This window comes from Rhinatrema bivittatum, chromosome 3 (assembly GCF_901001135.1).
Source record: "Rhinatrema bivittatum chromosome 3, aRhiBiv1.1, whole genome shotgun sequence".
NCBI classification, from domain to species: Eukaryota; Metazoa; Chordata; class Amphibia; order Gymnophiona; family Rhinatrematidae; genus Rhinatrema; species Rhinatrema bivittatum.
Genome location: NC_042617.1, coordinates 571,233,825 through 571,248,817, shown reverse-complemented (window position 1 = coordinate 571,248,817; position 14,993 = coordinate 571,233,825). Strand labels below are relative to the sequence as shown.

Genomic DNA, 14,993 nt, shown 5'->3' with positions numbered 1-14,993 from the left:
CCCTGGAGCCCTTTTTAAATATTGGGGTTACATTTGCTATCCTCCAGTCTTCAGGTACAATGGATGATTTTAATGATAAGTTACAAATTTTTACTAATAGGTCTGAAATTTCATTTTTTAGTTCCTTTAGAACTCTGGGGTGTATACCATCCGGTCCAAGTGATTTACTACTCTTCAGTTTGTCAATCAGGCCTACCACATCTTCTAGGTTCACCGTGATTTGATTCAGTCCATCTGAATCATTACCCATGAAAACCTTCTCCATTACGGGTACCTCCCCAACATCCTCTTCAGTAAACACCGAAGCAAAGAAATCATTTAATCTTTCCACGATGGCCTTTTCTTCTCTAAGTGCCCCTTTAACCCCTCGATCATCTAACGGTCCAACTGACTCCCTCACAGGCTTTTTGCTTCGAATATATTTAAAAAAGTTTTTACTGTGAGTTTTTGCCTCTACAGCCAACTTCTTTTCAAATTCTCTCTTAGCCTGTCTTATCAATGTCTTACATTTAACTTGCCAATGTTTATGCTTTATCCTATTTTCTTCTGTTGGATCCTTCTTCCAATTTTTGAATAAAGATCTTTTGGCTAAAATAGCTTCTTTCACCTCCCCTTTTAACCATGCTGGTAATCGTTTTGCCTTCTTTCCACCTTTCTTAATGTGTGGAATACATCTGGACTGTGCTTCTAGAATGGTATTTTTTAACAATGACCATGCCTCTTGGACATTTTTTACTTTTGTAGCTGCTCCTTTCAGTTTTTTTTCTAACAATTTTTCTCATTTTATCAAAGTTTTCCTTTTGAAAGTTTAGCACGAGAGCCTTGGATTTGCACACTGTTCCTTTTCCAGTCATTAAATCAAATTTGATCATATTATGATCACTATTGCCAAGCGGCCCCACCACCGTTACCTCTCTCACCAAGTCCTGTGCTCCACTGAGAATTAGATCTAAAATTGCTCCCTCTCTCGTCGGTTCCTGAACCAATTGCTCCATAAAGCTATCATTTATTCCATCCAGGAACGTTATCTCTCTAGCGTGACCCGATGATACATTTACCCAGTCTATATTGGGGTAATTGAAGTCTCCCATTATTACTGCACTACCAATTTGGTTAGCTTCCCTAATTTCTCTTAGCATTTCACTGTCCATCTCACCATCTTGACCAGGTGGGCGGTAGTATACCCCTATCACTGTAGTCTTCCCTGACACACAAGGGATTTCTACCCATAAAGATTCAATTTTGTATTTAGTCTCATGCAGGATGTTTATCCTGTTGGACTCTAAGCCATCCCGGACATAAAGCGCCACACCTCCTCCCGAGTGCTCCTCTCTGTGATTGCGATATAATTTGTACCCCAGTATAGCACTGTCCCATTGGTTATCCTCTTTCCACCATGTCTCTGAGATGCCAATTAAGTCTATGTCATCATTTACTGCTATACATTCTAATTCTCCCATCTTACTACTTAGACTTCTGGCATTGGCATACAAACATTTCAAAGTTTGTTTTTTGTTTGTATTTTTATTCTGCTTTTTAATTGATAGGGATAAGTTAGAATTTTTTAGCTCAGGTGAGTTTTTAGTTACAGGCACTTGGACTACTTTTCTAATTGTTGGAACCTCACTGTCGGGATGCCCTAATTCTAATGCATCATTAGTATCCTTTAAAGATACCTCTCTCCGAACCATGTCTCATCGGGTCATGCTAGGGAGGTAAAGCTTCTAGATGCTTTAAAATAACTGCTTTATGGTCCTGGAACCAGTGAGACGGGGAATACTCTAGATCTGTGATGCAGTATCTGCTGTGAGAGGTAACAGTGATAATAACCTAATCATATTTAACATAATCACTGAAGGGAAGACATTAAGGAAAACTACTGCAATAGGATTTAACTTTAAACAAGGAGAATATGATAAAATGAGCAAATTATTTAGAAAATAACCCCAAAAAGAGCTGTTTAAAAGTTTGAATGCGTAGTGGATGTTTTTTAAAAAGACAAACTTGCAGGTCCAGATAAGATATATTCCATGCATTTAAAAAGGTAGAAAGAAGACCAAATGACTGCTGGCATGGTTATATAGGGCTGGATTTTCTAACACCGCAGGGATTTGTGAATCCCGCGGTAAAGGGGGCGGGCGAAATGGGGGGCGGTCCTGCGAAAGCCGGCAGTGAAAGGTGCTGCTATTGGGTGCACTACTGGTGGCGATAACGTGGCCCCGAGTCCGCCCGATGCCGCCCCGACTCCTCCTGTTCCGGTGAGGACTCCGTCCCGACTCTGCCCCTAGTAAGCCAGCGCACGCGATACCTACATCGGGGCGGAGCCGGGGCAGCGTCAGCACCAGAAGGGGAGGAGTCGGGGCGGCACCAGGGCGGACGCGGCAGAGACATCGCTGGCGGCGAAAAGGTAAGAATCCTTATTGCTGCAAGTAACGCGCCCAAAAGCACTGCCTTTCGCGGTGGTGCTATTAGTTTGCGAAAGCCGGCAGCGATAACACCGTGGTGGTGCGATCGCTGCTGGCTTTCACAGGCCCGCTTCCCCCCCCCCCCCCCGCCCCCCAGTACCATGTGATTCAAAAAGCTCTGCGATGTTAGAAAATCCAGGCCATATTGAGATAAAAGAGACTATTAAAGCCAAAATGATATCTTTCAAAAATTGGAAGCTAGATACATTAGAAGCTAGAAATTAGGAAAGATCATAAGCACTAGCAAATAAGATGCAAACCATTAACAAGGCAGGCCAAAAGGAGAATTTGAAAAAAAGCTTGCCAGAAAGGCAACACCCCAAAAGAAAACCTTTATCACGTATATTCAAAGCAAGAAGCCTGATAGAGTTGATTGGACCACTAGATAGCTGAGGGGTAAAATCACATTCAGGGAAGACAAGGCCATAGCAGAAAAGATAAGAGGTCCACATTCAGCAGCATTTAGCTGAGTAACATGCATTATCCTGCTAAATGCTACTTATTTATTTTTTTTATATACCGTCATTCAGTTGGAGCCATCACAACAATTTTCTAAAAGTATACAATTTCTAAAACATATGAATACAGTGCTTAGTTAAAAAAGGCAAAAAATAATAAAATCTGGGTTAAATGTATACATTAAAAGGAAATAAATATTAAAGGCAAAATATAAAAGAGAGAAAATGTCATGGAGTGGATGTAGAAGGGTAAGTAAGGAGGATTGAGTGGATTGTTGAGGATCTTGGTATGCCTTCATGACTAGCAAGGTCTTTATATCCTTTTTGAATGTCTTAAGACTCGTTTGTAACCGTAGTTCGACAGGGAGTGAATTCCATAATTTTGGGCTTGCTAGACAGATTGCACGTTCCCTAACTTGCGAGACTTGTGAATATTTTGGGCAAGTATCCTGCTAAACTTTAACAGGATATCTCATTATCCTGCTAAAATGTATCCATATTATATGGGGCATTCTGCAGGAAGTTAGGTTAGCCGAAAAAGTTATTTGGCGAACTCTGATATTCAGTTATTCAGATAACTTATCTGGCTAACTCTGGCTGTGCCACAGAGCAGTCCTGAAGTTAGCTGAATAAACTTTCAGGCTATTTCTTGAAGACAGCCAGCTATATTCAATAGTGTGGCTACACCACTGAATATCCCACCAAAGTTAGTCAGATAAGTTTATCTGGCTAATTTTGCAAACCAGGCAGTGACTCAATATTACTGCCTTAGGGGACGATTTAAAAAAAACAAAACAAAAACACAAAACGGGCATCCATGTGCATGAGGTTCCCGGCGCAGACATATGGTCGCGACTATTTTATCACATGCGAGCGTCGGTGTGCGCATTTTATAAAATGCGATATCCATGCACAAAGCACGGCTGATTTTATAATCGGCGTGCATGTGCGAGCGGTTGTCTGTCACACGCGCAGCAGGAGGAGATCTTAAAAAAGTGCGCGCGGCAACGCAAATAGGCTTCACTAACCCTAGCCCTGTCCTTCCTCCCTCTTTTCCTCTCCTCCCTGACGCCTAAACTATCCTTACCTAACTCCCTTTTTTTTTTTCATACTTACTTCTGCTCCAGAGGAGCAGAAGTATCTTCCATGTGCCAGCAGCTGCTGGAATGCGCTTCCCCCGGGACAGCAGCTAATGGTGCTGTCCTGGCCCGCCCAACCCCGCCCCTCTCTGCCTAGAACCCGCCCCGGCCCACGCCTTTGGAGAGGCCCAGAACTTCAGCGCGTAACAGGGGTTACGCGCACATGGCCGGGCCCTTCCGAAAAATGCATACGGCGCTCGCAAAGCCCGGCCATGCGCATAACCCCCGATATTTACGCGCGTGGCCCTCTTAAAATCAGGCTGTTTATGAATTCTTTACTTCAGTCTTTACTGAGGAGAATATTGGGGAGATATCTACGCCAGATATATTCTTGGGAGTGCTGATTCAGAGGAACGGTGAACTGGGAAGATGTAATAGGAAAAATTGATAAACTAAAGAGTAGCAAATCACTGTAAACAGATGGTACACAACTTAAGAGTTCTGAAAGAACTACAAAATGAAATTGCAGACTTCTTATTAGTTGTCTATCTTAAATCAGCTACGGTATCTGAGGATTGGAGGGTGGCCAAAGTAACATCCATTTTTAAAAAGGGTTCTGGGGTGATCCAGGAAACTACAGACTAATGGGTTTGATGTTGGTACTGGGCAAAATGGTAGAAACCACTTTAAAGAAAGTCATTGCTTATCCTGGTTAAAAGAAAGGAGGACTGGACCTGTTCTTTGGGATTCTACTGGGCAATTGTGACCAGGATTGTCGGAGACAAGATGCTGGCCTAGATGGAACTTTGCTCTGTCCCAGAATGGCATTTCTTATGTTCTTATGAGTGCATTTACAGAGGAGAACATTTAGATGAAACCATTGAAATTGGACAAGACCATGGGGCTAGATGTGATATATCCAGAATACCAAGGAAACTCAGAAAGGTACTGCAGGGTCCACTGAAGGACCCCTTGGATAGATCCTTGGAGATGGAGAGGTGATGAAAGGTTTGAGAAGTCCAGTTGTAGTCCTGCTTCACAAAAGTGATTGTAGAGAGGAGGTTTTAAACTAAAGGCTGGTTAGCCTTACCTCGGTGGTGGGAAAAAGAATGGAGACTTCCGCTGAAGGAAAGGATAGTGAACCATCTATAATTTAGCAGGCTCCAGGATCTGAGGCAACATGGTTTTACTAGTGAAAGGTAGGGTCATAGGAATCTGAATTTTTTTAATAGGTGACTGGAGAATTAGATCAAGGGTAGGCATTTCATGTGGTTTACTTGGATTTTAGCAAGGGAAATATCTAAATGTAATCCGCTTTGAAGTGCCAAAAAGCAGAATATAAAATAAATAATCTGAAAAAAGGCTTTTGATACAGTCCCACATAGGATGCTTATGATTAAAATGAGCAGCCTGGGAATGGGTCCCAAGGTGGCAGAGCGGATTAGAAACTGGTCGACTAACAGATGACAATGGGTAGTAGTAAATGGAACTCACGTTGAGAAGAGAAGGGGGATTAGTGGAGTGCCTCAGGGATTGTCTCTGGGGCCGGTTCTTTTCAATATCTTTCTGAGCAATATTGTGGAGGGGTCAGAAGAAAAATGTAGGCATTTTCCAAATGACACTATGATCTGCAATGGAGTGGACACCTCTGAAGGAGTAGAGAGAATGAGAAGTTATCTAAGAAAGCTCGAGGAGCGGTGAAAGGTTTGGCACCTAGGATTCAGTTCACAGAAGTACAGAGTCGTTGGAGTGCACAAATCTAAAGTAGCTGTATTTTATGTGGGGCAAGAGACATGCATGGATCAGGAAAGAGGCCTCGAGATCTGACAGTAGCGAAGTAAGGGGAGAAGGCAGTGACTTGGTACAGAGCGATTCTGGGCTGCATAGGGAGATGCATAACCAGCAGGAAAAAGGAAATGATAATGCCACTGTACAGGTCATTGGTGAGGCTCACATTGAGTACTGTGCTCATAAAGGTTAGAGACAGATAGAGGATGGAAGCAGTCCAGGGAAAGACAACTAAAATGGTGTGAAGTCTGCACCATAAGACATATGAGACGTGAGAATCTAAATATACCATAGAGGACGGGAGAGATGAGGAGATATGATACAGACGTTTAAATACTTGAAAGGTATTAATAATGCACAAGAATCAAATCTTTCCCAATGGAAAGGAAACTAGAATTGGGAGACATGACATGAAACTCCAAGGGGTAAATTCAGGAACAACATCAGGAAATACTTTTCACAGAATAGGTGGTAAAGACAAAAACGATAACAGAATTCAAAAACACGTGGCATAAACACAAAAGATTCCTAATGATTAGAGGATTAAATTGAAGAAACAGAACAACCTGTGATAACCATTGGTGGGATAACCTGCAAAGGGGTAACTTCCATGGAACAGCAGTTACAACACTAAACATCTGCTGGGCAGACTGGCTGGACCATTTTGCCCTTCTTTGGTCATCATTTACGATGTTACTGAGTGCATTTCCCATTTCTCCATTTTCATGAAGTTTGAAGCAAACTGTTTCACAGGCACACAAATTTTATTGACTATTCACAAAATGCTAATGATATAAAAATATTCTATTTCCGCAGATCCTTTACTGATAGGCATGCAAGGTCACTTAAGGTCCAATTTGCAAAGTCTAGTGCCTGGCCCCTGCTGTGCAAAGCATCATGCCCTTTTTCTGTGCATTAATAGTTGACTAGTGGATTGTACATACCACCTTTCATCATGCCCACTTCATAACACTTGCGCAACCGACAGGCCTGGCAGCTCTTCCTTCTGTTTTTGTCAATGGTACACTGATTGGTTGCTGGACACATGTAGTCATTGTGCCCTGTAGAAGAAAACAAATAAACATTGCTTACAGAGTGTCCGGAGCTGAAACTAAAGTGGCTGATCAAGTTAGTGTCAGGAACTTCTATCTTAAACACCATTGTGAAAACCTAACTGAAACTATATTTTTTATTAACATTTCATTTAGGGTTCTAATCATGGGGAAAAAATGATTTTCAGTAAAGTGCATGAATGATTTGACATTTTACTTTCAATACTGAACAACCCACAAATGTTATCTTGTTTTCAGAAACCATAAACATACAATTGTGTATATGGTAGCAGTGGCACACAAAAGTCTAATAACAGGCCTATGCACTAAACATTTTTCCAATAGACACAATATAGAAACAAACCTACAGCACAACAGGCCGTATCTCTTGTACAGTTTTAACAGATGACCTCACTACCGTCTTTCATGAAATCATTCATCTAAATTAGACTAATCCATAGACAGGAAGGCATGCTATTTAGAAGAATATTCCTCTTCTTCATCATTGTGGGGACAAGTTTCCAAGTGCAGTAATTATTGGATAATTGACTAAGCTAATCAGATACAGAATATGCACAGTGTAAAAAAAAAATGGGATGTGCACTCATCTAAATCAAATAGGGAATCTGAACTGAAACAGCCCTTTTTCATTTTGATTAATTTTCCCCAAAATAGTCAGCCAAACAAGAGAGGAGCACCCGCCTCCTGCCATATGCCAGGAAGGCTTAGATCAGTAGGCTTTATCCAGTAGGGAAGTAATAGAGGAGCAGAAGGGAAGGGAGAAAGATGCAGGTGAGGCCAGAGTTGCTGAACCCTCCCTTCCCTTCCCACATTTATAGTCTGGAACCACTAAGTGAGGACCAGACTGATCAGGAAGCACTCGTTCAGGAGGCCCCTTTGTTCATAGAGTCTTAGAACAAGGAGGAAGTCTCAGGGAAGGGCACCTCAGCCAAAAAGCCCCCAGACAGATTATGCCAGAATGAAGAGGCTCCAGAAGAAGCCATTCAAGATGGAGTCTTCAGTGAAACAAACAAGTTTACCAAGGAGATAGAGTACCGAGCTTCAGGAAGGCTTCAGGAAGGTTATTTACTCTTTCGGATAGTAGAAAGACTAGGGGGCACTCCATGAAGTTAGCATGGGGCACATTTAAAACTAATCGGAGAAAGTTCTTTTTTACTCAACGCACAATTAAACTCTGGAATTTGTTGCCAGAGAATGTGGTTAGTGCAGTTAGTATAGTTGTGTTTAAAAAAGGATTGGATAAGTTCTTGGAGGAGAAGTCCATTACCTGCTATTAAGTTCATTTAGAGAATAGCCACTGCCATTAGCAATGGTTACATGGAATAGACTAAGTTTTTGGGTACTTGCCAGGTTCTTATGGCCTGGATTGGCCACTGTTGGAGACAGGATGCTGGGCTTGATGGACCCTTGGTCTGACCCAGTATGGCATTTTCTTATGTTCTTATGTTAACTTTTGTTCCTATCAATGTGCCATTTAAAACAAACTTTTAAAACAAACATTTACGATGGATCGCTGTAGAGTATCACTGCCATTAGCAATGGTTACATGGAATAGACTTAGTTTTTGGGTACTTGCCAGGTTCTTGTGGCCTGGTTTGGTGTCTGTTGGAAACAGGATGCTGGGCTTGATGGACCCTTGGTCTGACCCAGTATGGCATGTTCTTATGTTCTAATCTATCCCTCCCTTTGTGGATTAGTGGTTGGGTACTGATTCGGTTGTCACTTTGCAGGTTTTTGTCCTTTTGTTGTCATTTCTGGTGGATAACACTCCTCACCTTGATGTGGGGAAAAGTAGTAGAGGAGTTGATGGGTGTCTTTTTGTTTGAGTTTGGGTTATGCATGTCTTTTATTGAATATGTTTTGTACCAGCAAGATAATGGAGGTTGTTGGAGGTATAAGTTCCAAGCTAGGGGCTGCCTCTAGTAAAGATTAGCCCTGACCATTCCTCCCTTGAGAGGAAATGGGTGGGAATGGGAAAATGGGCCCAACAATTTGGACTTGTAGTTCAATATATAACCCTGAGAGGTATCCTCCCAGGGTTCTAGTCAGTCAGATGGAACCATGAATCCAACAGTTAACTGTGATTCCTTGTGGTCACTAAGTGGAAATGCAGAGCCCAGATATTAATAATTGTGGTAAGGGATTGCCTTAGGCAGGCCTTTGCCACAACATGTGGTGGGGGATTAACCTTTACATTCCTTTGCCACGACCTATAGTGAAGGATTACCTTTGGTGGCCCCACATTATGCAGGGGCAGTTCTATAATAAGGAAGGGTGAGACAGTCATTTCAGGTGGCAAAATTTCAGAGGCAGCATGACTACCCTCCAAAATACTCCCATGGAAGCTGTGTGATCCTTGCCAACAAGAAGACATGCACTGCTGCATCCTGAAATGATGCACTGGTGGGGCTCCTACCCTCCACCAGCGAGATGAGGCCCCACGTGGTGGCCTGATGACATGCTGGCAGGGTTCCCTCCCGCACCAGAGAGAAGGGGTCCAGTATGACAGCATCAATGGTGACCTACTGGTAGGAAATAGACAACGACAAGAATATGAGAGGTAGTGGGGAGTCATATTGCAGGTTGTGACTAAGATGGAAAGGTGGGGTGGTAGGTGGGAAGGAAAGGGGTGAGAGTGAGAATAATAAGTGACTAAAAGAGGAGGGAAGGGTGTGGGAGGGCAGATGTGGGTCAGAGGGTGTGAGTGACTGAGAGCAGTTTATGGACTTCTCCTCCATGCACTTATCCAAACCTTTTTTAAACCCAGCTACACTAACTTTCCTAACCACATCCTCAGCAACAAATTCCAGAGCTGACTTGTGCATTAAGTGAAAAAGAATTGTCTCCAATTTGCTTTAAATGTGCTTCTTGCTATCTTCATGGATTGCCACCTACTCCTTCTATTATCTGAAAGAGCAAATAACCAATTCACATTTACACGTTCTTTCCCTCTCATGATTTTATAAACCTCTATCATATTCCCCCTCAGCTGTATGTTCCCCAAACTGAACAGCCCTAACTCTTCAGCCTTTCCTCATAGGGGAGCTGTTCCATCCCCTTTATCATTTTGGTTGCCCTTCTCTGTACCTTCTCCAGTGCAACTATAACTTTTTTTAGATGCAGCAACCAGAATTGAACACAGTATTCAAGGTGTGGTCTCACCCTGGAGCAATACAGAGGTATTATGACATTCTCCATGAAAACCTCCTTCCCAAGGGAGAGAGGGTTAAAGAGCATGCTACCATTTAAGTGAACTGCACCAGAGAAAAAAAGATGACAATGCAGCTATGTAACATGAGCCACCAGCCCAGGAAACCCAGAATAAGATTGAAATGGTTGCCAGACCCCTTCCTGTGATGGTGCTTAAATGACCATTAAATAGATGAGCCAGATACTCAGGTAGGGGAATTTGCATCTCACAGCCCCCTGGACTACTGTTGGTAACTTGCAGTGAAATTTCACTTTAAATCATATAGAACTATGACTGGAAAAGTCCTACATTTTAGAATTCTGAATGAGAAATGGATTTGTGTGAAAATTGTTCTGAAAAACAGTCCTAGGAAGCAAACAGATTCTCACCCTGACTAACAAGGGGAGTCAGACCCTTGAGTACCCAGTTCTCAGGCAGCCAAAAAAAAAAGTCAGGCAGGATGGAAATGTGTATACACATTCTTTTCCCATGGTCCTGCCTGGGTCTTGACCTTTTGGCTGAGAGAAGGTGACCCATCCAGGCCGGGTAACAGAAAATGACTGGCCATGAGCCTAGCAGAGCTAAAATCACTAAAAGCTGAGACTGTAGAAGGCCTGAATCACTGAACATAAACAAGCCATGTGCCTTATAAAGCTGTAAAACCCAAGCCAAGGAAAGTCCTCCTACCATGGGAGAGGAACCAAAAGACAGCAGAAGATCCAGAAGTGGAGCGGTCCACCAGGAGGGCGTGGACACCAGCTGCAGATCATGAGGTTACCCTGGGTCCCCCTTGAGCAAGGAGACCCCAGCACAGATTAAGCAGTCCCCCAGGAGGGTATGGACCCTAGCAGCAGATCGTGCGGTCCCCCTAGGAGGGCATGGACTCCAGCGGCAGATTGGGAGGTGACCCTGGTTCCCCCTTGAGTAAGAGAACCCTAGGAGAAGATTGAGTAGTCCCCCCAGAGGCTATGGACCCAAGAAGTAGATCAAGCGGTCCTTCAAGTAGGGAATGGACCCCAGCAGCAGATCAGGAGGTGACTCTGGGCCCTGTTGAGCAAGGGGACCCCAGCAGCAGATCAAGTAGTTCCCCAAGAAAGTATGAACCTCAGCAGCAGATCAGGAGGGGACCCCAGCGGAAGATAAAGCAGTGCCCCAGGAGGGTTTGGAGCTCAGCAACACACCCGGATGTGGAGTCAGGTTCCCAGGAGGGCATGGACCTTTCAGGGGGTGGAAGCAACACCGAGGAGATGGAAGTGGTTTAGATACAATGGATCCATTTTGGAAACGCCTGCTTAGCCCCTGACGAAGAAGTGACTTCGAAACACCAGCGGTGTCGGGCTTTTTTTCGCAGAGCATTGAAATTTTGGCTCTAACGAACAGGCAGAGCATCGAAACTCTGGCTCCAATGAATAAGATAAGTGCTAGATAAATGTCTTTCTTAAAAAAGATAATGCACCTTTCAAGTTGAAAGAGAGCGAAAGAGTTTCTTGAACCTGTTGCGTTATTGAAAAGCAAACAAGTTAATAAGATATTTACAAAGAAGAAAAAATACACATACATTTAAAAAAAGAAGAAAAAAAATATACCAAAAATTTTTTTCAAAAAAAGAAAAAATATGAGAAATGAATTAAACTGCTAAAAAATGTGCGGCAGTATATCATGGTTTTAAACAAACAGAGGTTACCCTATGATTGCATTTAGAATCGGGCAGCCAAATTGGCAGTAGTACATAAAAGTAAAAGACGCCGGTAGGCGGAAGTGTGCACTGGCCCTGGTATGAGGGTATTCCTCAATTTAAAAAACCATGAAAGTAATGTGACCTTCATTCCTAAAGGTATACTGTGGGGGTCATGAACCCCAAACTGCCAAACATCAAATGTTCTTGCTATCTTTTAGAAATGTATATAGTTGCGTGGCCTGAGACTACTAACCACAAGTATTTAAGTGTGCTGTTTGACATCCTATTAGCAATGTATATAGTCATGTAGAAATGTATATACTTTCATTGTCTAATAAACCTGCATATATTTGTACATACAACCATCCTTGTTCACAGTCTCATTTATTTTCCTGGGGTAAAGAGAGGGAAATCCCATCCACTAACACCTCCTTCCTCATGTGGAGGCACCAGGTGCCGAGAATGTGAGGACCGATGGAGTCTGCCCTGGGCGGGGGCTCACAGCAAGGTGGTCCCGGACCCAGGAACCCCCCCACAAGGTAAGCGGTCAAGGGGACGTTACATCCGTTTAATTCACTGCATAAGACTCTGGCTTGTAGTGGTTTCCAGTTTATTCTTTAAGGTCTTTTATTCCTATTTGGTGAGGGTCTATCTGTGTCCTGCATTTCTGACTGAGGTGAAGTATTCTACTAGTGTTTGTTTTCTGTGTAGTTATCTATAGCAGCCTGGCTTGTTCTGTTTTCCTAATAGGACGTGTATTGGTTTATTTTATGTAACCCTGATTAGGTTCACCAAGTGGTGTGCTGGAGGGTTCTGGAGGGTTCCAGCTTTCCAGGGTTAAGGAGAGGGCAGAGAGTTCTGCTATTGCAGGGCTCGTGCATTTTGCAAAGATCCTTCCTATTTAAGGAGGAGGTGTAAAGGGGGATTTGAGATTTGTGCTGCAGAGCCGAGTGATGTAATGGTGTGAGATAAGGTAGTAGTAATAATTGCAGGTACGTGTCCTCTAAGGGGAGATGGGTTGGGAAAAGCTTATTTAAGATGCTTTTCCAGGTGTCTTAGGAGGGAGTTGAAATAGAGAAGCCTGAGGAGGTCTTGAGAGTGTAAGGGTTCCCGAGGCAGACGTGTTTCTTTCTTTTGCATAAAATTAAAAGTATTCCTACAGCCATCCAGAAGGAGGAGACCTAAATTCAAAGGGGACTTGCCCTTGCTGAGGAAGCTCCAGGAAAGAAGTTTTTTTTTTTAACCACGTTGCCCTGGAGGCCTTGGGGGTAAACTTGGATTTTGTGTAGCTTCATCTTCAAAGGCTGAACTTGCCTTATCTTTTTTTTTTTTTTTTTACTTGTATCCTGTGATTTGACTGAAGATTTCTCTTTTGAAGAAGGGTTTTACATTGGGATTCGCAATAATTTTTTTCTTATTTGGAACCAACGATTGTGGTGGACATTGGACCTTTGGGCCACCCAGAGACTACTCTGGTCCCCACTTGCCATCCCTGGAGGGCCTTGACGGTTCCTGGGGGCTGCAGCAGTGTAACTCACCACCTCTGCAGCTCTGAAGGTAACCCCGAGGAAAAGGGGGTTACACTTATTTCAGAGAATTTATATGCCACCAATCCAGGGCTCTCAGTGGCTTACAATAACATACACATAATAAAACCCAATCAGGAGACAAAAACACTTAATATAGCACATACAGTATCACTACAGCAACATTTATTTATTTATTTATTTTTAATTTTTATATACCGAAGTTCTTGTATCAGATACAAATCACTCCGGTTTACATAAAACAGTGAGATGCCCAAACGGAAGGGGCTTTACATATAACTGAAGACAACAGGCTTTACATATAACTATAAAACTATAATAACAACGTACAACTGGAACATAGTTAAGAGGTAGTTACAAGGGAAGGAAAAACTTTTGATATCAATATCATATAATAGTGATAAATAACAATGGGTATGGTAGATTTGAAAATGAGCTAAAATAAATAAAGGTAAAAGTAATGCATTAAAACAGAAAAAATGCAAGGTAATAAGTGCAGTATATACAATAAAGCATATTATCTTAAGGGGGGAACATGTGGAAGCGTTGATTTGATTGAAAACTCTGTTGTATATTACGCAAGAATGCGAGCATCTAGGCTGCGTTAAGTGTCTGGGTAGGCTTGGCGGAAGAGCCAGGTTTTTAGGTTTTTTTTGAACTCCTGATGACTGGGTTCAAGTCTTAGATCTGGGGGGAGCGTGTTCCACTGGTGGGGGCCTGCTGAAGATAGTGCTCTTTTCCCTAGTAGTGTTTTTGCAGGTGGGGCATAAAGTGTGCCTTTGTAGGCACTTCTGATGGGTCTGGCGGATGTATGAGGTTGCAGTTGTGTGCTTAGCCTGATGGGCGCGAGTTTGTTAGTCGCTTTGTGAACGATAGTGAGAACTTTGTAGATGATCCTATATTTTATAGGAAGCCAGTGAAGGTTACGGAGGATTGGAGTGATATGTTCTCTTTTGTTGGTGTTTGTAAGGATTCTGGCGGCAGCGTTCTGTACCATCTGTAGAGGTTTAATCGAATTTGTGGGGAGCCCGAGTAGAAGGGAGTTACAGTAATCTAGCTTGGAAAGTATGATGGATTGGAGTACTAGCCTGAAGTCATTGAAGTGTAGGAGGGGTTTTAGCTTTCTGAGGACTTGTAATTTGTAAAAGCAGTCCTTTGTGGTAGTGTTTATGAATTTTTTAAGGTTTAGGTTGTTGTCAAGCCAAGCTCCTAGATCCCTGACGTCGGGGGAGAAATTGATGTTTGAGTTTGCTGTTTGAGAGGAGCTTGATGCGGTGGTGGGGGGATCATGGGAGATAATGATCATTTCCATTTTGCTGGCATTCAGAACTAAGTTGAGACTGGAGAGTAGGTCTTTAATTGGCTGAAGGCAAATCCACAAAGTTGGACCAGCGACTGAAAATATCACATGAGCATATCGTAAGAAGGGAATGTGAAGTGAGCCCCTCTGTGAGCATCACAGTAATCGCAGAGGATTATAGACTGGCAACATTTGATTGACCCATGGAAGAGATCAATTTTAAAAAAAAATTGTGGCTCAACATTGCAGTCTTATATTGAATCCTCTCACCGATTGGGAGCCAATGTAGATACTTCAGCATGGGAGAAATGTGCTCGCAGCTCCCTTGTCCAGAAATTAGGTAAGCTCGGTGTACTATTTGCAGTGTTGCCTTTCTTTAGGTAGGGTTGTTACTGTTTTCAGTGTTGGTAGTTAG

The 14,993-nt window shown here is 42.8% G+C and overlaps 1 protein-coding gene across 1 annotated transcript in view; it reads right to left on the bottom strand.

The window, feature by feature from the left end:
• The window catches only part of ESR1 (estrogen receptor 1), an 829,643-nt gene that overhangs the window by 443,360 nt on the left and 371,290 nt on the right, over positions 1-14,993 (bottom strand). Inside the window, exon 4 of the mRNA XM_029596558.1 lies at positions 6,735-6,851. Coding sequence (XP_029452418.1) covers positions 6,735-6,851 — 117 coding nt within the window. The remainder of the gene's footprint in view (positions 1-6,734; positions 6,852-14,993) is intronic.